The sequence below is a fragment of the Chanodichthys erythropterus genome, chromosome 9 (genome assembly GCF_024489055.1).
Source record: "Chanodichthys erythropterus isolate Z2021 chromosome 9, ASM2448905v1, whole genome shotgun sequence".
Lineage (NCBI taxonomy): Eukaryota > Metazoa > Chordata > Actinopteri > Cypriniformes > Xenocyprididae > Chanodichthys > Chanodichthys erythropterus.
Window position 1 is genome coordinate 16606680 of NC_090229.1, and position 22828 is coordinate 16629507.

General features: G+C 36.0%; 3 protein-coding genes across 5 annotated transcripts; 2 read left to right on the forward strand and 1 right to left on the reverse strand.

The window, feature by feature from the left end:
• Window positions 1–818: 818 nt before the first annotated feature.
• Window positions 819–10347, forward strand: sypa (synaptophysin a). 2 transcript variants are annotated; one of them, XM_067393674.1, is made up of 7 exons: window positions 819–934; window positions 2542–2607; window positions 6875–6999; window positions 7655–7853; window positions 8493–8684; window positions 9502–9831; window positions 10231–10347. In XM_067393674.1, exons 1-6 carry the CDS (start codon window positions 917–919, stop codon window positions 9784–9786), a joined length of 885 nt encoding a protein of 294 aa, XP_067249775.1. In that variant the 5' UTR covers window positions 819–916; the 3' UTR covers window positions 9787–9831; window positions 10231–10347. The 2 variants fall into 2 exon arrangements, with proteins under 2 accessions (XP_067249775.1, XP_067249774.1); XM_067393673.1 differs by having other exon boundaries at window positions 9502–9820; window positions 10231–10346.
• A 4095-nt stretch (window positions 10348–14442) lies between these two features.
• Window positions 14443–18702, forward strand: plp2a (proteolipid protein 2a). 2 transcript variants are annotated; one of them, XM_067393678.1, is made up of 7 exons: window positions 14443–14546; window positions 14867–14987; window positions 15215–15355; window positions 15530–15628; window positions 15902–15995; window positions 16223–16276; window positions 18628–18702. In XM_067393678.1, exons 2-6 carry the CDS (start codon window positions 14880–14882, stop codon window positions 16237–16239), a joined length of 459 nt encoding a protein of 152 aa, XP_067249779.1. In that variant the 5' UTR covers window positions 14443–14546; window positions 14867–14879; the 3' UTR covers window positions 16240–16276; window positions 18628–18702. The 2 variants fall into 2 exon arrangements, with proteins under 2 accessions (XP_067249779.1, XP_067249778.1); XM_067393677.1 differs by lacking the exon at window positions 18628–18702 and having other exon boundaries at window positions 16223–16917.
• emilin3a (elastin microfibril interfacer 3a) lies at window positions 17014–22004 on the reverse strand. Its single transcript, XM_067393676.1, has 4 exons — window positions 21856–22004; window positions 21100–21219; window positions 20166–20983; window positions 17014–18980 (listed from the first exon to the last, which is right to left on the reverse strand). The coding sequence occupies exons 1-4, from the start codon at window positions 22002–22004 to the stop codon at window positions 17020–17022; spliced, it is 3048 nt and encodes a 1015-aa protein (XP_067249777.1). The 3' UTR covers window positions 17014–17019.
• Between the last annotated feature and the right edge of the window lie 824 nt (window positions 22005–22828).

The window sequence follows — 22828 nt, forward strand, 5'->3', positions numbered from 1 at the left end:
AGACACTCTCATAACATACATAGAGATCCTCTATAATTATTGTTTCCTTAGCAGTGAGAACAAGACAGCTGCAGTGCTTTGGGCTTCGAAAGGAGGAAGTAGAAAGTGAGGAATAAATATATGCACTTTTATTATGATGCTGCCTTTTGTGCTGTCCAGTAAAGAGGACATTTCACCATTATTTAACACAACAAAAACTATTTTATGGATAATATAATACATTATGGATATAGTCTATAGGCTAATATATCATCTGATTATGATTGTGAATTATTTTTTTCATTTTGGAAACATTTTTGGTTATTTTCCCTCTCTAAAAATAGTGTACGAGTCATCATTGTCAGTCCATCTCTGTATGGTTACATCCCACACGAGAACATTCTATTCACAACTTCTTTAATCTATAAAGATCTTAATAAACCTATAAGATTGTTTTTTTTTTTTTTTTTTTTAAGAATTTAATGAATAGTTATATCCCTAATGGAATCTTAGTGTTCCACCAAACCACTGCAAAATTAAATTAAAATCTAATTCAATCTCAGCACTTATAGCCATTGAATCTGGTGTTGAGCGATCAATCACATTCATAATTTACGGCCTCTGCAGTGCAAGCAGCCTGATATTGAAACAACAACACATTTTATATTATTATAAAAAATATCATATTCAAGTTCATAATTTAAGATAGAGCTATAAGAACCACGTAAATTGCGACAGGTTAATGATGTCATTGCTCTAGTGCGATCAGCGTCGCTCAATTCATCCCGCTTTTTGCGCACCAAAAACGCCTTCTCGAAGCGCGTGACGCAGCTGAAGCTGTTCCGTTGATCTTCCCTCCCCCTCCGCGCGCTGTTCCGCTTCCATCACTCGCCTCCCGATTATAGCTATTTCTCCTATCTACGAGAAGGCGACTAACATGGATGTTGTAAATCAGGTAAGGCATTTTGGGAGCAAAAATGATTTTTGGTGTATTATTGCTGTGTTTACATATACATGTTTTTCGTTTGTCTTTCAGTTAGGGTTGATTGCAGACGATGAAGATGCGTTTACAAAAAATTTTGGTGGATTTTTTTTTTTAATAGGGAAAGGTGCCCTGCTGGTGCTGTCCGTCTGTTCACTGCTACAGTATTATAAGAAGCTTTCTTTTGTGACTTACTATATTTTTGTTTTTAATACATGATTGACGTTATATGATTTCTGTTTGGTATTTGAAGTAATCTGATGAAGCGCTAGATTTATTCGTATTCGTAAAGGATACATGCAATTACAGTTATTAAATAAATATGTATTGGTAATATGATATATTTTACTCACTTACATTTGGTTTTGAGCGAAAGCGTAACGTTAGCATCAATCCAGAGCGACTGCACGAGGGCCTTTATAACATGCAGATGCGCTCGCAGAGATGCTCTTTAAAATGGCAGCTGACTTCCATCCCAACATTGTGACTGTGTGACTTTCAGCTCCGAGCTCTGGCCCTTTTGTCTTTTTTATTATTTTTTAGCTTTTATTAATATTAGGCAATATATTCAAGGATCGAGAAATCTGTGAATATGATACACAATCATATTGGTTATTGATGTTTATTTAGGGTATAGAACATCATCGGATACACAATCTTTGCAAGGTGATGAGAGCTGCATTCATGTGTGAGCCAATATTATTTGTTGCAATGAATAATTAAATTGCGTAAAGAGGAGTCTTAAATCGATGTATTGTTTTTTTTTTTTTTTTTTTTTTTTTTTTTTTTCGTATGGCGTTTAAGCAGGACCATCCTCACGGGCAAACAATGGTGTCGTGTGAAACCGCACCTTCCTACGTCACTATGTCCAAATAAAATCAGTATCACATACTGCAGGTCTGATGAGTAAATATATCCAAATATCATATTGTCGTGCGTGCAGTAGAAAAAGCGGACACATCAAAGCGCAGCATTTAATTTATTTGCCCTCAATGAAGGACCTTGCATTTTTCCACATTGCTAGAGACGAGCGCCATCAGTTATTAATTATTGTTATTATATATTAATTTTAACTGTTTTAGAAAAATGTCTATCGCTTGCTGTTTGGCTTGGAGATGGCGGAGACGCGCGCGCAGGCATTTTGGCCGTGGTTCAAGGTCCTGGCGACACACCGTACCCTTCTCATGCCTCGAGCTTCAGTCATGACATACGTGGATATAAAATATAAAGAATTTATGGACTGAAACTATATGTTGTTGGTTTTTCATCGTGTCTCTGTTTTGATACAGGCTTTTGTATTTTCTTGGCGATGCTTTAGTAGCAGCAGATGCTATGCGTAGGTTTCACAAAGCTTCCAAATAAATGGGCTCTTATATGAGCGAAGGCCTGTTTGAGTAATGAGTCATCGTGGTGAAGAGTAAAACATCATACATAACACAGTTTCATCTATCTATCTATCTATCTATCTATCTATCTATCTATCTATCTATCTATCTATCTATCTATCTATCTATCTATCTATCTATCTGTCTGTCTGTCTGTCTGTCATCTAACGTTTTCAAATGTTGTTCTTTTAACAGTTGGTTGCCAATGGGCAGTTCAGGGTGCTGAAAGTCCCATTGGGCTTCATCAAAGCCTTAGAATGGGTAAGTTCACATTTTATATAGCCTAGTTTTAGTTAATTTCAGCCATTAATTTACTTACTTAAAACTGGAACCAGAGGTTTCAGCAAAGATGTTTGATGAAAATTGACAGTCGTCTATATAAAGGTGAAATGATAGGCTACTGTCACTTTTCATATGCTGCCTCATTGTGTCTATGACATATAAATACCACTTGTATATCAATGCATATGCTGTATACTGAAGCATTCACCACCAATAGAGGTCACAATACACTTCAGCTGAAATTATTTAAAATATTTTTGGGTCTGAAGCTGTCTTCTGTATAAATGGTCATATTTTCTCCAGCTTGGTTTGGGAGCTACATTCTTAATAGCTGTAACTACTACTACCATTTTGCCATAAGCTGATTATTTCTGATTAAACACTTGCATACAAATATATACATTTCAGAGCCGTTTATTTAATATAATTGCATGAAATATAGGCAAAATTAGTTTTAAATAACCTGGCAGCAGTAATAAATAACATTTATGTAGAAATGATATGAAACTTAATTTTAAAGCATACAAATTCACTTACGAACGCAATTTATTTTATGTTAAATAGCACCAGTTTTCCTATTCTTGCTGGCCTTCCAGCTCTACCTCTGAATTTTTAGCCTCCACTTTTGAAGCATAGGGAAAAATAAAGAGGATTTTACCACAAACATCCATGCAGTTCTTATACTCGATAATTTGACATTTGAACAGTAGCATATTATATTATTATATAGCTGTTGTATACACTGCATCTTTCGGGCAAGGCCAGTGATAAATTTACTTTTTTTTTCAGTACATGGTGAATATAATCATATACTGTATCATATACTGTATAGCCCTACACACATTTAAAAAAAAAAAAAATGCAAGCTATGTTTCACAATGCCCACAGTTAAGATACAGTGTCAATTTAATAAACTTTTGTAAATCCAGCCAAGTCTATTCACAATGAAAGCACCTAAACGGCAATATTTAGCATGTAACAACTCCAAAACGACCAGTATAGGCCTACATAGAATGTGATATATGAACACTGAAACTCCAACACAATCTGCATATTTTTAAACATAGAGCCATACCTGCACATCACGTTTTCCGCTCCTCATTTGCACAAACTTGAGTTTTTCTCAAATTTTGAATGCTCTCGAACACTCTAGATGCTTTTTACAGTCTGCTGTCAATCCCAGAAGCCACCACCCGAGCACGTTGCTTGTCTTCCATAGGAATGAATGAAAACACCCGCTCAGTGCCAGTGTAAACGCACCATAAACGCACTAAACGCACCTTGACTTGGGAGAACATTCACAATTGCTGGGTATTGATGCCATCTAGCTGTCACACAGTGCTCCTTCACTTAGTGTAGGGTGGAAAATGGCATCATCAATAGGCTACTAGTAAAATGTTAGAACATTTGTATCCTGTCTGTAGGCTTACTGTCCAGGGCACTACAGTGTGTTTAAATATACTTGTAAAATATGTTATATATTAAATATATATTAAATATTCTTCTTCAAGTAGGAAATATTAAATGAAATATAACCATCTCACACTAGAAAAAAAAAACAATTTTAATAATTCAAGATAATTTCTTTATTTATGCATTACAGAACTGTTTCGAGACAAATGATTCAACAAAATCATCATTGGTGTATAGCTTATTTAATAAGCTTATTTTTTATACATTTGCTCAGTTTAATTGATTCACTGAATCATGAAAATCAGTTTAATTGGTTACCGTCTGGGATCAGTCATTTCTAGGCTTGGTAATGTGAGCTGTTTGATTTGATAAGATTTGATTTGTTTGGTCTGTCTTGCCTGATCTGTTTTCACTTGTGTGACCTGACTGACTCTTTTTTTTTATATAATTATTCAATAGCTTCTCTTGCTTAGACCTTGTCTGGTCTGGTGTTTGTGTGATTTGTTACTTTGTTAAGACTTTTTTTTACCTGTTTCTCTTGGCCTCATTTGACTTGTTTGCTTTGCCTTTGTTTAGCAAGGTTTACTGTGGCTTGATGTGTGTCTGTTGTTTTCATCTCCTGTGGTGTTGCCTAGGTTCATAACACAGCCCAGCACAACGATATGACAGATGGCATCTCAGTGAAATTTAATAGCTTCATTCTCCATTCAGTCCCTCCACCAGCCAAAGTCTATAAGTAATCTCTATGACTCAATCTCCCAGATTCAAATCCTGAAAGGAAAAATAATGTGCTTATGTCCATGTCAGGATGCTGGTGTCACACACTCTCAGAAAAAAATGGTACAGAAGCAGTCAGTGGGATGATACCCTTTAAAAAGGTTCTAAAATGTATCATTTAGGTACTAATATGTATACTTTTGGTAGAAAAAAAATTACCCTTGAGGTACTAATATGCACTCTTTAGCAAGATGTACCTTTTGAAAGCCTACCGCCCCAGTGACAGCATTTGTATCTATTTTTCTGAAAGTGCATGGTGAAAGATGCTTTTGTTTGGTTTATTTAGTTAATTGCATCCATACACACCTACTGTCAACAGTTTTCAAAGATGTTATCCCTGTGTGATGTGGATGTGAGTCTTTAGATCAAAATAGAAATTCTATTTTCCATTCTCCTTTTTCTGTTCCAAACCTTGACCGTATTGGTCAATACAACCTTCCAGTCATACTTAAAGGATTAGTCCACTTTTAAATACACTTTTCCTGATAAATTTACTCACCAAGATGTTCATGTCTTTCTTTCGTCAGTCGAAAAGAAATGAAGGTTTTTGAGGGAAACATTCCAGGATTATTCTCCTTATAGTAGATGTCAATGGCTACCAACAGGTTGAAGGTCCAAATTGCAGTTACAGTGCAGCTTCAAAGGGCTTTAAACGATACCAGACGAGGAATAAGGGTCTTATCTAGAGAAACGATCGGTCATTTTTGAAAGAAATACAACCGTATATGCTTTAAAAACAAAATATCGCCTTGAACGTACGTAAAGCCCTTTGAAGCTGCATTGAAACTGCAGTTTGGACCTTTGACATCCACTATAAGGAGAATAATCCTGGAATGTTTTCCTCAAAAACCTTCATTTCTTTTCGACTGACAAAAGAAAGACATGAACATCTTGGATGACATGGGGGTGAGTAAATTTATCAGGAAAAGTGTATTTAAAAGTGGACTAATCTTTTAAATATGCGATACAGTAAAAGCTGTGATTTGAAAAATTATTTAACTTTCCTGTAGCTCAAACAGCATGGCATTAGCAAAGCCAAGGAAAATATATGTGCATTAATAAAATGTATACTGCAATAACTGAATAAATAAATAGAATCTCCTCTGAAATGTATATTTTTGTATATATTTTGTATATATTTTTATGTGGGTCATTGACGAATTGTGTTTTTAAAAGTGTAAAAAAAACAAGATGGACAAAATTTGACCAAAAAAGTCATTCGGTTTAACCAAAATTTAGGTTTTACCAAATGACACTTTTGGTTATACCGAATGATGATATTTTCAAACAATGCTAGCAGGCTGATATGTACCTAGCTAGCTAGTTAGCTTGCTAGCTAGCTAGCAAAAGGACAATCAAACATTTTTGTATTTAGTACAAGTTTTAAAAATATTACAACATTTTCCATGTCTTATAGCGGTTGTACCAAATGACCTGATGTTTCGGGACATGCGTATGAGCAAATGAAAACATGAATTTTTCAAATAGTTAAAAGAGAGATAGTTACTTTGCAGGTGTCTGAATGATGTCACAACCTGTAACATCATATCGAGCGCATGACTTGATCCAAAATGGTCCCTTTGTAGTGGTTACTCCGAAGGACATCAATGAAATTAATTTTTTCTGGACATTCTTGCTCATAACAAAGCAACGACTTTGTACACATTATTTTAGTATCATTTTGCACTATGTTGATATATAATGTTATAAAATCATGGCAGAATAAAAAATATATACATTTATTACAATTTAAGATATTTTAATCACAAATGAAATGGCTGTATTGGCATTTGGACGGTTAAACCGAATGACCTTTTCACACTTCAAACCTTTATATGTTGCAACATATAATTAAAACCTTTTGTATTCAATAAAAGAGATCTATTTGTACTACCTTACATACTTTGGATGTCATATCTTTGTCTTTTATTATTATTAAGGCCTTTGGACAAAAAAAAAAAAGACCCGTCATGTCATTGACCCAAGGATTTAATCAGTCGCTTTGGGTAAAAGAATCTGCTAAATGCATAAATGTAAACCTCCCTGTCTTTTCCAGGTGTTTGCCATCTTTGCATTCTCCACCTGTGGGAGTTACTCAGGCTCCTTTAGGATGAGCGTGGAGTGCAAGAACAGAACAGACAGTGACCTAAAAATAGATGTGGATTTTGAGTATCCATTCAGGTACCTCTGACTGACTTTAACACCTGTGTGGCCATACAGTAGTTCTTTATTTGAAGTTGTACTTATTCATCAATATGCGTTTACTTTGTCAGAAACAGCTTATAATGCAGTAAAAGCCATTTGGTGTTTTATTTGACAGGGTTTTCAAAGAACCTCTAATATGTTGATCCCTTTGCAAAGGGATGTTAAAATTTAAATGCAACTATATATCTAAGAACCATTTATATTGTGTGGAACAATTAGTAACATTATATAGTACTATTATACAATGTATAATCCTATGTATTATCATATGTTATATATTGTTAATATTATAAAGATAATTTAAAATTCTGAAAATGTTCATTTATTTTATAAATGTATTTGTTTGTTCCTTCCCTCTTCTTTTTATTATTATAATTTATTTCATTTTTACAGTATTTTTCTCTGAACTCGTTTAAAACCCCAAATTTCATTGAATCCTAGTGTTTCTGTTCACACTGCTTTTTCAGGTGTTTTTTTTTTTTTTTTTTAGTGCTGTTTGCGATCCTAAATACAAACTGTAAAAATGTAATTAGCCTTTTCCTCATGGTGTGGTATAGTGACTCTAGATTAGGTTAAATGCCTTTGTTGTAAAAAAGTAAATACTTTCTCGGTATCTCTGTATCTCTCCTAGGCTCCATCAAGTGTATTTCGATGCCCCCGCCTGCAAGAATGGCGAGAGTGAGCGTTTCTTCCTGGTTGGGGATTACTCATCCTCGGCAGAGTTCTTCGTCACCATAGCCGTTTTTGCATTCCTGTATTCCATGGCAGCTCTCAGCATCTATCTCTTTGCCTTTGAGAAGTATCGTGAAAATAATAAAGGACCGCTGATTGTGAGATTTCTTCCATGTCTTCCAAGCGCTAAGGCAGCAGTTTGTTAAAAGCTCAGTTCACCCAATTATTTAAAATATGTCATTATTTAATCGTGTCATTTCAGACCTATATGCTAGAAAGTATATTTTTGTGTATGTGCGTGTGTGTGTATATACTGTATACCCAAAATGAATTATATCTCATATTTAACCACTAGTATCTACATAAGAGCCAGTGGCAAATTCCAGAAGGGCTGGCTGAGATAAAGCTGTTCTTGGCTGGTACGTGAGCGCTGAACAACTCCTGACGGCCTGGAGCTCACATTTCTGAAAATGTCTAAACAAATTTTCAAACAGACACTATGTTTATATATAAATTTAAGGTCTAAACAATTATATTCTCACCTAAAAACTACATTCCATGACACAATAACAGTAGTATTTGTAAAATTATAATAGTTTGCTCCTCCACCAATGACACTCGCTGTGAGAAATGCTGGCAGTATAGATCCGGCAGGAAGAAGTGGAGTGAAACGGATTCACATAATGGCAGAATTTTGAATGCTGGGTGAACTATTCAGTTAATGTAGCAGCTCAGTGTTTCATACAACCCAGGCCTGTATATTTATGTATAATTCTATATAAATAAAATGATTTCAGGATTTTGGCGTGACGTGTGTATTCACCTTCATGTGGCTGGTGAGCTCGGCAGCATGGGCAAAGGGTTTGTCGGATGTCAAGACAGCTACAGACCCAGAGAAGGTTCTGGAACTGATCCCCGCCTGTGAACGGGAAGGCAACCGCTGCCGTGAAGTTCACGACCCCGTCATGTCCGGTCTTAACACTTCTGTGGTGAGTCATTTCTACTCAGCTCTCTGAGAACTTCCCTTACTGATTTAAAAAAAAAAAAAACATTTTTATGCAGTTTTCCTACAAATTGAAATCCTCTCATCATTTACTCACCCTCATGCCATCTTTTGTAATGTCCTTCTTCAGACATTTTGTCTTTTTTCAGACAAAAATTTTTTAGGAAAATAATCTGCATATAATGGCATTGAATGGCTATCACTCAGTTAAATCTTGAAAAACCACACACAGCGATTGTGAAGGTAATCTATACCACAGTGGATGAATCTATGTTTTATGAAGCAAAATTTTACTTTTTTTTTTAACAATAAATCATTGCTTGAAGTAAGCGCATTGTGAAGTTTGCATGAGAAGTAACGTGAACGTGAACTTCAAAATGTGCTTAAGTTTATGTCAAGCAGAACTTGTGAATGCACCTAGGACAGTTGCCCAGAAGCAATGATTTGTTATTTAAAAAAGTTACAAATATTAGTATTTTTCTTATACATAGTGTTTTGCTTCAGAAGACATTGATTCATCCACTGGGGTCATATGAATTACCATCACGATCATTAGATGTGGTTTTTCAAGCATCATCCGATCGGAACCCATTGCATTATATGGACTCGCAGGGATTGATTACTTTCCTAAAAATCTTTGTGTTTATTTGAAGAAGGAAAGTCATATACATTGGGGATGGTGTGAGGGTAAGTAAATGATTAGAGAATTTTCATTTTGGAGTGAACTATAATGTCCTTTAATGTGTTTCTTGTGAATCAAACAAAAATTGAAAGTGCATTGTTAACTTTCCTTTTCTCTCCAGGTCTTTGGCTTCCTCAACCTGATCTTGTGGACAGGTAACCTGTGGTTTGTATTCAAGGAGACCGGGATCGTCGCACCATTTATGCGCCAACAGCCCGCCCAAGAGAAGCAGCCCGCCCCTGATTCCTATGGGCAGGGAGGTTATGGGCAGCCAGACCCGTACGCCGCTTCCCAGGGAGGCTACCAGCCCGACTACAGCCAGCAAGGCTACAATCAGGGTGGAGACTACGGTCAGGGCGGCTATGAACAGCAGGGGGCACCCACCTCCTTTTCCAACCAGATGTGATCAAAGAAATATCTGAGGAAGCGGGAGATGGCTGGTGAGTGGAAGGTATGTTTCTGGAGATCTGTTCAGACTTTTCTATACTGTATGTTATATTGTTGCGATGCCTAAATTCACTCGTAGCCAGTGCTCGAAGTATGCAGTACTTGCACTACTATATTTTAATCTGTAGTGTAGCCTCAGTTTTTCTTGTGTACTTCTCACATCCTGCCACACTTCAACCCAGGGGATTTCACCCCCCCCCCCCCCCCCCGGGAGTGCCGGCACTTTTTCCACTTAATGAAAACTTTAGCAAAACTTAAATCACTTTGTAGTATTTTAAACATTTGATTTCATTTTTTTGTATTTTATTATATTTAGACAGAATCTTATGAAATCTGAGTATCAGCCATTTACTGGTTATTATCGGCCAGAATTTTCATATCTGCGTATTCTCTCTTTCCGCAGAAAGAAGTTGATCGTGTGACTCTAGCAGTGTGGTGCCTGAACCCTACCCACAACCCCACACTTCTTCACACTTCCTGTTTGTGTGTTTGTGCTTACGTCTGTGAAAGAAAAAGACGGGCGGGAGGGATGGGAGGGGACGGGACTAATCTAAAATCATATACAGAGGGGAGCGGGGTAGAGCAGATGGGTTTTAATGTGCTGTTTATTATTGTCATGTATACAATTAAAAAAGTTCGATCAAATTTCAAAACACTTGAATACTGTACCAAAATATGAAAAAGTATACGACTCTTAATGCTATATGAATTTTGAATTGATGATGTTGACAATAATGATGCTAAACTTGAGAGAATGTATTTGTCTGTGCTGTAAAGATATCGTTATAAACTAATATATATATATATATATAAATAAATAGAAATATTTCCTAAAGATATGAATGGGATTATAACACTTTAGTCTAGTGCAATTTAGAGACCCTAAATGAATATAATAATAACAATAATAATGTGAAAAAAAAAAAAAAAAAGCCCCACAGATGTTGTTCCTTGTTATTTTTTATTACCTCTGATGGGTTGTGGTTTGGTACAGTTTGTTCCATTTGTATGTTGACCTCTTTAGTTTTGTTTGGTATTTTGTTTTTTGTTTTATTTCTTCATGGGTGGGATGGAGCACTAATGTGACTGAGGTGGTGGGGGGCGTCCAGGGCCAATGTGGGCAGAATCATTCCCAAACTCATGGAGGGACCACATTATCTCAACCAGCAAGCAAAACGGTCAAGGGTATCTTAACGCATTTCTCATTTCCTGACTGAAAATGTTGACTTTGTTAAATTCTCTCTCTCTCTCTCTCAAATCGTTGTATTATGAAAAGCCCATGCGTTCTCAGTGCAGAATTAGCATGGTTGTTCATGACACAATGCCTCTGAGTGCTGTGTTGATGTAGTGCTGTTTAAGTTAGAGGATGCTAAAACTAGATATATAAATATATATGGATTGGGGTTTTGTTTGTGTTGTGTGAGCACCGGACAGAGAGAATCAGTCTTGTGTGTTGAGATGTCAGTAATGTAGATATACATGCCAGTTTCAATTTCATCAATATTTTCCCTTTTCCCTCTCTCAAAAACATATACAATATTACAGGATTTAAGCCTGTGATATTGAGGTATATTTTCAGATGTACATATAAAAATATATATAAAGTACCTGCACATTGTTTAACCGATATCATGAACTGCTGTAGTGTGAAATTTGTATGATTTGCATCGGAACATTACCTGAATGCCAGTTTAGATTATTTATTTTCTGCTTGATCAATCAATCACTGAAAATGCAGATGATCAAAAATGTGTGTGATAGCTAGACCTCCTGGCTGGAATCAAAGGGGTCATTTAAATTAGCTGCGAAATTCACATTTATCATTTGAACCATGATGAACTGGTGCAATAAAGTCTTAAAGTTATTGTTCTGTATAGTATTCAAACAGTATATATCATGTGATGATGCTGAGTTTATCTAGTAAGTGCACCAGATTCGTTTTTCCCCTGAGTTGATAATCATTTTCTTTAGGGCTGATGCAGCAGACGTTGTTATGATGAGATTCTTTATATTATTGCATGATCAGATGCTCATAATGCAAGCTTACCCAGACTTATAACTATCTAATATTTTTTTAAACTCTTTCATTTGCCTGCGAATTTGAGGAAAACCAGGTTTCGCTTTTGGGTAGAAGGCCGTCGGCCTGCTAAATGTATTAGAGTGTCTCTCCCTCCCTCATTCTCTCTATCTCTTTCTCTCTCTTTCTCTTCCATTCTCTGCTCTGGCCCACTCTTCTCCTCCTCCAAATGAATATGCTACTCAACTTCTCCGTTGTTAGTGGTGTTTGATATGTCTTGTGAAACTCTCGATGCCTTTGGGTTGTGCTGTATTTAATGTGTATGATATATTCTTAGCGTTTATGAAGATATTGATGAAAATGGTTATGACCATGCTGAAAACTCAATCACCAAAATTATCCAGAAATTATGTTGTATTGTTCTATGGAATCCATGAAGGAAAAATTCAATAAAGAATAAGTTATCCTGTTGAAAAAAATAAATAAAAAAGTTTTTTTGTTGCTTCTATGAATAGAAAATTACATTGAAATATATTTTCTATATTATTGAAAAAAGTAATACATTTTACAAAAATAATAAAATACAAAATGTTTAACTGAAAGTTATGCAAATTGTCTAAAGAATAAGACTAAAGAATAAGTTATAAGACTCTTATAAGACTAAAGAATCAACATATTCCACACTTGTTACACATTCTGTGTGTGATCGTGTGTGTTTATATATATATATATATATATATATATATATATATATATATATATATATATATAAAATCAGTTATGACAGCCATGATTTAAATGTTTATATTTAAAAAAAAAATGAATTGGAGTAGAAATATGATTAATATGTGATTATAAAAAACATCATTGAGTGTAATTTAAGTGTTTGTATATAAATAAATACATTTTAAACTTTAATATTATAGTAATGTAGTTCCAACTGAATTCCACATGTAGTTTACAACATTAGTTATAATGTTATTAATTATTTTCCTCTAGAAAATTTGTATACTACATCCAATATAATCAATATCAAATTGAATTGGAATCGAAACGAATCACAAGCATGTGAATAAAAATCTAATCTAATCAAATCGTGAAAATTGTGTCAATTCCAACCCTACTCATAATCAGATTACAGTTACTTTTTTATGGTCTATATGATTACATATTATTCACACAATGGCAGCAAATTATTCACAATTGTATTATTTTTGAATATTTTGATTGTTTTTATTTTTAAATAATTTAAATATTAAATAATTTATAAATAATTTAATTTACAATAAAAATTAATCATTAGCTTTTTATCAACTAACAATCCCCCAGCATTTTCACAGTTTGGGAAACCCTGACATAATGTGTAGGCTATAAGCTTAAAGGGTTAGTTCACCCAAAAATGAAAATTCTGTCATTTATTACTCACCCTCATGCTGTTCCATGTCATTTTTGGGTGAACTAACCCTTTAATGCATTTTGTGCTGTTGAGAACAAATAATGGAACATTTTCTTTCTTTGTTTTTCTCTTTTACACACACACACACACACACACACACACACACACACACACACACATATATATATATATATATATATATATATATATATATATATATATATATATAGCAAATACACAACCAATAAGTGATAAAAGAGTTAGGTCAAGTAATCTAAAAGTAATCAGAATACATAGAAATCTAGATTGTTACTACAACTACAATGTTCGTAATAGAATTTGTAATCAGTAAAAAGTTTGTGATCAGTAAAAAGAGATGTGCTGTTTGTAAGATCATTTGAGTCTAAGAAAAAAGCGTTGGCCTCAAGCGGAAAATACCGAACTGAAATTTTCTCTGGAACGCAGAGATAGGAAATGACTACATCCTCTCTTCATGCAATAAACCACATGTATAGTTAGCATTTGTGTGTTATGCACAATTTTTGGGTTATTATGTAGGTGTATTATTTTTTACGTATTTTTAAATTTACGATTTTCTAACAAGTAATTAGCATTGTAGTTACTAAATATTGGTCACTGGATCATTATAGGGTGCAAAGGGAATAAAGGCACACTTTAGCCAAAATAATATATACAATTGCAGAAACAAAAATGTTTTTATTGAACATATTGTAGCAACACAGTTTGAAAAAGAAATCATAAAAAGCAGATTGTTATACCTTTTACCTCACACTCAGGATAAAGGCCCTCACTAGTAATACAAACACTTTTTCCAAAGTAACATGTTTGGTGTAATATCTAAGTTAATGCTCATTTAAAATGATCAGTTCAGCATTGATCGTATTGTTGTTTTGATAAATAAAATAATTTAATTCACTTTTTTTTTTCAATACACAAACATTCTGAAAGCTTCTTACACTTCTTGATAGAGATCACATAATTTAATGTCTTTACAGTAGTAACAATAAATAGGCCTATTTATCAAATGTCAGATGTATGATTCAAGGTTTAATAAGATTTACCAGCATTGACATCTCTTTTGGCAAATTACTCAGACCCACCAATAGTATCCGGTGACAGGAAGGCACGCATCCTGTACCAGAGGTAAAGTGCGTAAAATGTAAATTTGTGCAATAGATGTAGTTTTCTCTCTGCATCTTCACTCACTTGAGAGGTGGACTACACTTTTATTGCACCTTTGTGAAAACATCGCAACTGAGAGATTTATTCAACTGTTTCTTTTCAGGTATTTAATGAATCAAACATATCAGATGTTCAGTTTTTAAATGATTATAGCCCACTAAATAATATAGTATATTGGTGAATGTTTACTCTAAATTTCAGTTTTATGCTTAAAGTTTGGTGTAACATTAGTGGAAATTAACACACTAAAAAAGGATGACTTTTACTATTGTTCAGATAAAGTATACTATATATATATAGTAGTACATTTATGCATGTTATTTACATATTAAGTTTATTATATTTAATAAATGTAGTATATATGGATTATTTTTATATACATATGTGACATATCTATATTAACTACTCTAGATGCTTTTTTAGTTACAAGATCAAGATGGTCGACACAAAAGAAGAAGTTTCAGCCACAGAGCCAGTTTCAGCCACTGAGCCAAGGACAAAATTCATCTGGTCACCAAAGGGGATGATTTTAGCTCTTGAAAGTGTAAGTCTGCCCAAAGTTAAAATGTAGCTAATAAAGATTCATACTGTCTTAAAGTAAATCATTTAAAAATCTAAATGGTTTAAAAATAGACTTTCATTTGATGCAACATTTATTACATGCAAACTGTAGATGATTAATCTTGAACAATTTTGTTTAAAATAAATGTAATCTATGTACGTGATCTATCTAATGATATATGTATACTTCTTTTTTTTGTTTTAAATTAGGCTCTATGCTTCATTGTGATTATTTGTAAAGCAACCTCTTCTCGATGCTACTTGTGGTGCCCCATTGTAGACCTGGTCTGGGCCATTATCATCTTCATCATTTATGGCATGGAACTGCAGATACGGGCATTGCCATGGACGGTAAAATGTCCATACACTGGATACTGGATTCTCTGGATTTCATTTTTTTTTTTACTAATTATTACCTAACCATCCTGTTATAAGTGCATTTCACTCAATGGTTTTTGTTCTCAACCTCTTCCTATTTTACACTGAAAATGAACAAACAAGTCACATGTTCTCATTTGCTTGCAGGACTTCTTCAGAGCAATCACAGGCTCACTCACCTTACTCATTACTTCTTTTATCTGCATTAGCTGGGCATTTGGAAGTTCTGGGGAAGTTGCTGGTTCGGTGAGTAAATTAGCAAAGAATATGTTTCTGGCTGAAAGGGTAATGTGAAAAGACAAAGCAATGAAAGTTTTAGGTTGCTGGGACACTAAATGGACACTAAATGGTGTTGCTGTCAAACCCATAAACACGTTTTAAAAAATGAGATCATATAATACTGTCGATTATAAGATGTAATAAGTATATAAATTATTGATTTTCTTATGTCCTGCTGTGCATTAATTGATCCTTGTGCTTGTTTCTTCAAACTTTTTCCATGCTTAATCTTTCTTTAAGATTTTTGGTTTGCTGGCAGCAGCAGTGTTCGGATATGATACTTTTGGCATAATTAAATACATCAAGGAACTGAAAGAGCAGGGGAGGAATATGAGTAAGTATGATGCATCAGCACCAACAGACCTAAATAATCACCTTTAGAGTTAAATGTGAGGGCTTGTGAATGTGTCCTTTTCATAATAAAAAAAGAAAAATCTAGAACTTAGAATAAATGCTCAAAAGCATCACAGTTTCAACTGTTTTAGCTAGACATTAATGATAAAACAGCTCATCAAAACAAATGTGGAATAACTGCTTTACATGTCTTGTTTTTCTTCCCAGATTTCATTTTGATATAAACATTGGAAGAAATGGAATACAACAGGAGCTCATAAGGTTTCCACAAATGTTTATGATTGATTATTGTATTTTTTTTTTTTTTTTTTTTTTGTCATTTCATGTTTAAATGTAAAAGTCTAAATATGAAATTGAATGATGACTTTTTACAATTCAATGCACTTCATGTTATGACATTAAAGAGTGCAATTATTAGCTTTTTGAATTTTTACTGTTGGAGATTCATAATATACACAGTAATTTGTCAACCTCATAAACAAAAACAAAACAATAAGTGAGATTAACATTTTATTAAGAACCATCTTTCACAAACCATACACAGTATAAAGGTACAAACACAAAAAGTACAATGAGGTAACAAAAAGTCAAAAATTCACAAAAGGCGTTAAAGCATGTTCCAGAAATGTTTATTCTACCACATAAACACAACAGTCTATTTCATTTAAAAAGTCCTACAATAAAAAATAAAAAAAAATAGCAAAGTCAGACATCCAATTTATATAAAAATATTCACAAGAACACAGTAAGACAATGAATGCACCTATCAACCCTAAAACTGCTAAGAAAAAGTTTTTAAAAAATATATATAGAGAAATGACAAGTGATTGAAAAAACAGCAACAATACAATACACCAACACCACAGACTGGGAAGATTGAATTGCAACAACACTGATCATACAACAGATGTTGGTAAGAGAAAAGTCTCCTGAGAAAGATACTATATAATAGTATATTGTCTTGAGTATAGACTCTCTTCACATTATAAAGTGCACTTGAATTACTAGTCACCTCTGTGCTGTGTGGGAACTGCAAACTGGTCTCCTCTGGGATGGGCTGGTTGTGTTGTTGTTTGTTGTTCTTCTATTTGTTGTGTTGTAGCTAAACTGTCCCCGGCTTTCACAGTAGACCCAGATGATCCAGTGCAGTTTTGAATGCTATCTCTGAGCTCGGACAGCTGGTGAGAATGGTTAACAAGGGTGCTATTTACATGAGACAAATACCCATCAGAGTGCCTCTCTAGCTCTCCTCGAATTCTCTCTAGGTCATCAGCCAGGTGTGCCAGCCCTCCACACTGACCCTCCACACGGGCAACACGACCCCCGACTTCATTTACTTCCTTCTGGACACCCAGGGCAGTGGAACGGCAGCCCTGGAGCTCTCCGGCCACTCTGCGCCGCAGATCCTGAAGTTCTCCTTTCAGACGGGTCAACTTTCGCTCCCCAGTACCCAGCATAGATGCCTGTCGCCCCACCAGCTGAACCACACCCTTCACTTGCTGCGCAAGCCTTTCTTCTCTCTCTTGCCAGGTGAGGTTGGAATGACCGACCTCTCTGATCACAGAGCCGAGAGACTCTTGCAAGCCACAGAGAGATCTGTTAACAGAGTTCACACTAACTTTCAGTAGGGTCACCTCACCCCGAAGACCTACCTCCTCCTGTTTCTCTGCCAACTGGGCAAGAAGATTATATAGTGTGGCATTGAGGTTATTCAATCTCTCCACTTGTAAATCAAGTTTCCTGTTCAGTTCCTTGTGGTTGTCCTCAATTTTCTCCTCCTTAGTTGCCAAAGGAGCTGCATATCCTGTAAGAACAGGCTGTGGAACACAAGATGAAGTGCACATGACCTCTATGGATTTAAGCTGTTCCTGTAAATGGTCCAAATCGTCCTCGACACTTCTTCTGAGAGATTCTATATCTGTCTCTATTGTGGGCACAGCCTGACCCTCTAGCAAAGTTGGTGCTGTGATATTACCTAGCTCCTCCACTGCAGCCAAGAGACGACTTTCAAGAGCCTTAAGCTTCCCCTCTAAATGCGCCTCCAGGTCGGTGGGCACTCTTTTGTTAATGCCTGCTTCCTCTTGATTCAATGCGATATTCATCTTGGATTCCACATAAGCCAGTCGTCCCTCCAACATGCCCTCTATATGGTCCTTGTGTCCACCAAGTTCGGCACGTAGGTGTATTTGGGACTCATTCAAGCCCCCTACTGACTGCTCCAAAAGAATTAGCCTTTCAGTTAGACCTGATACAGCAATGCAACAACCCTCTTCAGGCTCCAGGTCTTGAAGTTGAGCCTGAAGTTTTTGGAGTTCTGTCCTCAATCCTACAGCCCTTATGTCTAGGACTTGCTCAATCTGATCTTGTCCATTCAAAAGCTCTTCCTTACACTGGAGTCGCACCTCTGACATGCGACCCTCGCATCGGTCCTCAGCACTCTCCACACGTTTTTCAAAGCCATCTAAGATGGCCACCCGAGCTTCGCTCATTTTGGACTCCACCATTTTCTCCAGGGTCTTTTGGAAGTTAGTTTGAGTAATATTCACTGACCCATCTGACAGTCTTTGAAGGGTGTTATTGTGACCCATGACTGCTCCTCTTATCTCTTCCAGCTCAGATGCCTTTGCCAGAAGCTCTGCTCGCAGCTCTGAAACCTTTTCAACCAAATCAACCAAGTTTGGGAACTGTCCCACCACATCTGAACCCTCAATATCCGGCGCACCTCCAGGCAGATCTCCGAAACCCACAGAAGAGTCCCTGGACAGGGAAGGAGCAGCAATAGGGCTAGGTGCTGCAGAAATAAGTGCAGTCAACATCCGGTTGGCATCTTCACGGAGGGAAGCACGCAAGCTGTCCTCCAAACCTGTCACTGTACCACGGAGAGTCTCAAGACCAAGAGAGAGTCGCTGTACATCTTCTTCTATCCTATCCAACCGCTCATCTCCGATAATGTTGTCATCATGATCTGGGAATGAATTATATTTATTTATTTGGGCACACAACGCTTTTAATTGTACAAACAAATACTGATTCTAAAACAATTTACTAGAGCAGTGGTCTCAAACTGCCGGCCCGCCCTCCCCCTCTGCCCGGCCCGCAACTGATCTCAAAAATAAAACATAATCCGGCACGCAAAATTATTATTATTATTCTCTAGTTGCTACCTGTCTGATATGCAAACAAAAAGTTGCCGTTCTAAGGGGCATTCACATATCGCGTCATACCGCATTCTCCGTTTTTCCAATGCGCTTTTGCTCCAGTGGCGTCTGTCGTTGCTATGCAACCATAAGCTGCGCACTCAATCGCGTCGCTTTTATTATGAGCACGCTTGCCTAAATTACAGTAAAAGCACTTGAGTTAAAGTCACGAGCGTCGATTTAAACCACCAAAATGCGTCCGATGCAGCCATTAAACGTTACCGATGCTCAAACGGCATCTTGGACAAATGTGTCTCAGCTGTGTGAGCGCAAGTGCTGCAGGTGTCTGTCAAGAAACAGAAGAGTGTAAATGTATTCAGGGATTGTATTTGTTCTGTACAGTGTTGTTCAGTGCAAGATTTTAATGTTATTTAAGCTAACAGGGAAAATAGAGTAAGGGAAAATACTTCCACTAAATGTTAAAAACTGATAATGTATGTAACAATGAGAGATTTTTATTTTTGGCAAAATAAAGTTGATATATTTAGCTCTAGTTTTTTGTTTATTTCTGACACCTCCACGCCACAAGTGTTGATGGATTTGTTTCTAAATTACTGATTTTTTATTCCATGCACCTTGTTGGATGTGAGAAGATGCACCAGACTATTGCAATTAATAGTATTATATTAGTATATTAGTAGTATTATATTAGTAATAGTATTATATAATTATATTACACTCTTTAACAATGAGAGAGACACTGCTGTTTACATTTTAGTATGGTAAATAAAATATTTATAGTATAGGTATAAAAATATTTTAGTAGGACTAATGAAATTTGAAGTAAATGAGAAATAATGCAAAGGAAAGTAAATTTTCTGAAATGTTGCGCTTTCTTGCGCTTGAATGATAATATGGCCCTCCTATGAGGTGTCAATTACAGAAACGGCCCCCCGCCAATTTGAGTTTGAGACCCCTGTACTAGAGTGTGTAACTGCATATAGCTTATTTACCTTGGTTTGTTTCACTACCACCAGAGGGCACCTGTGCATTGGAAACAGCCTGTGTCTCTCTGTGCTCTGATATAGAACCATGGTGATCTGGCTGAGGATCCTGGTAGTCTATGATTGGCTGATTCTCTCCTGGGATTAAATCAAGGCCAAGATCTTGAGGCTCTGGCATGGGTTCAGGATAATCTACTTCCGGTTCTTGGTGGTCTGGATAAGGTACAACTGAGGTATCTTGGGAAGAGGGTCCAGTATTAAGGCCTGGGTATCCATTCATGCTATTAGACGGTGCTTGAGGTTGATTCCAGGGGTTTCCATTGAAGTTGGTATTAGGAAATTGTCCTTTAAATGAAGGCAATCGAGCGTTTTGAGAGGGATTTGAACCTTTAAAAGAAGGCACTGGACCCTTTTGTGCAGACATAGGCCTTTTAAAAGAAGGCATGGGACCCTTCTGCATAGGCCCTTTAAAAGAAGGCATGGGACCCTTCTGTGCAGGCATAGGCCCTTTAAATGGAGGCATAGGACCTTTAAAAGGAGCCATAGGGCCCTTCTGCATAGGCATGAAACCTTTAAAAGGAGGCATAGGACCCTTCTGCATAGGCATGGGACCTTTAAAAGGAGGCATAGGACCCTTCTGCATAGGCCCTTTAAAATGAGGAATAGGACCATTCTGTGCAGGCATTGGTCCTTTGAATAGGGGCCTTGCTTTCATTCCATATACCGCAGTGCAACCGACACCTGCATATCCAGGACAGCACTTCCACTCCAGCTCAGTCAGAGTCTTATAGGCAACTTTATACATAGGCTTGTAGTACGTGCGATACCTGCAAAAACAGACCGGGTGTCAAAATGACTTTAAAACTTTAAGCTAACGTGTATTTTATTATACAAACATTAATTGCATGTTTGAAAGTTGCACAAATATTAGTAGCTGTCTTACTTTATAGTTGGGCATTTCTGACCCCAATCACACTTGTTGTACTCTGCCTTCATGAAGGGAGTCACTCCATCCTGAATAGTGAATGAGACCGTTCTTTCCACAACATAAGCACAGTGGTTCCTGAGAGAGAGTTAGTAAACACAGTAGTTAAAATAACAATAAACAATACGTTTACAGCTTTTATTAATCCTGATTAATATTAACTTTTACATATACATTAAAATATTAAAAATTATATACATTTACATGTTTATTTTTCTACTACTAAAAAAATACAAAATAATACAATAACACTTAGCAAAATTAATAAAACCTGTATAGATTATCATTCATTGTTGATGATGATACCAAGTACATTAACTAATGTTAAGAGAACCTTGTTATAAAGTGCAACATTCAATTCACTATGAATTCACCAAATTTGAGTACATTTATGACTGCACTTCAGTGAAAACTAAACAGATTATACCCAACTGTAATGCAAACCTGCTGAGTTAACATTTAGTTAACATAGTTATTTCGTGTCTACAGTAGATTCATTTAAGTGGTCATTGGGTCATAACCACAATCCTAATTTGCACCTCACTGGAATGGAATGAACATTCACATTTTTACCAGCATAGATGCCAGAAAATAGATTAAGTACAGCAATATTGCCTCCCAGATGTGTCTGAAATTATTTAGTAACATTCAGTGGCTATTTGGCCATCTGTGACATCAATTAAGAAAATTAATTTTTTACTCATGGATACTCACTTATGCCTGGCCGTCGGTTTCTCTGAGTTGTACTGTGGATGGGGTCCAGAGTAGAGGCTATATTGGCTTGATGCAGGGTGTAATGCTGCCACGGTCAGAAAAGAACTCCAAAGAAGAAGAAAACAGCGCAAGTTCATCTCCAACAACATGATTTTTTATATATATATTATCAATGCTGAGGAGGGGAAAAAAAAAGAAATAACAGAGGGTAGACCCTCTATTGCCGGAACAAAATAAAACAGAAATCTATGGGTATGGACTTAAAAACTGACATATGCCTTATGTTAGGTAAATAAAGGTGAAACTCTAGCTAGTGTCACCTCTGGCCATGTTGTTCTTAGTCAACAACAACAAAAATCTCATAAAATAGTGTCTAAAAAGAACACGTTGTGCTCCTGTTGTGGTGGTGATGCTGAGATTCCTGCAGACTGCCGGGACTGAGAGTCCTGGTCAATTCATAAAACACTGGACCACCTCATTTACATAGATCCACCCACTATGCCACCCAACACAAATCACACAAAGGTGCTATTTTTGAGACCCACACAGTACAACAGTGACATTTAGAAGTTTTAAACTTACTTTAAGTTTAGAGACTTAAAGGTGGATGAATCATAATTATTCGTATAAGCAAATTACTTGAAATAAACCAAAACGTACATCAATTATTGGTAAATATCACAAACTGATATTGGTTTAAAAGTTAGCTCTTGCCTTCTGAATTAAACAGGTATATATGCCTGTTGTATTTATGTTAAATTTGATTGCATTGATAATCTGGTTATATAAATGAGTTTTAAAACCCTCAGTCTGATTATTGGCCATTTTCTGAACATTAAATGATACAGAAGCATATGGGTCTGTACATAAGCTAAGAAAACATATGGACTCACTAGCTGTAGGCTGCAGTCACATGCTCACACAAACACGGACACAGGCCATGTGGAACAAATACAGTTTTACTCAGATAAAC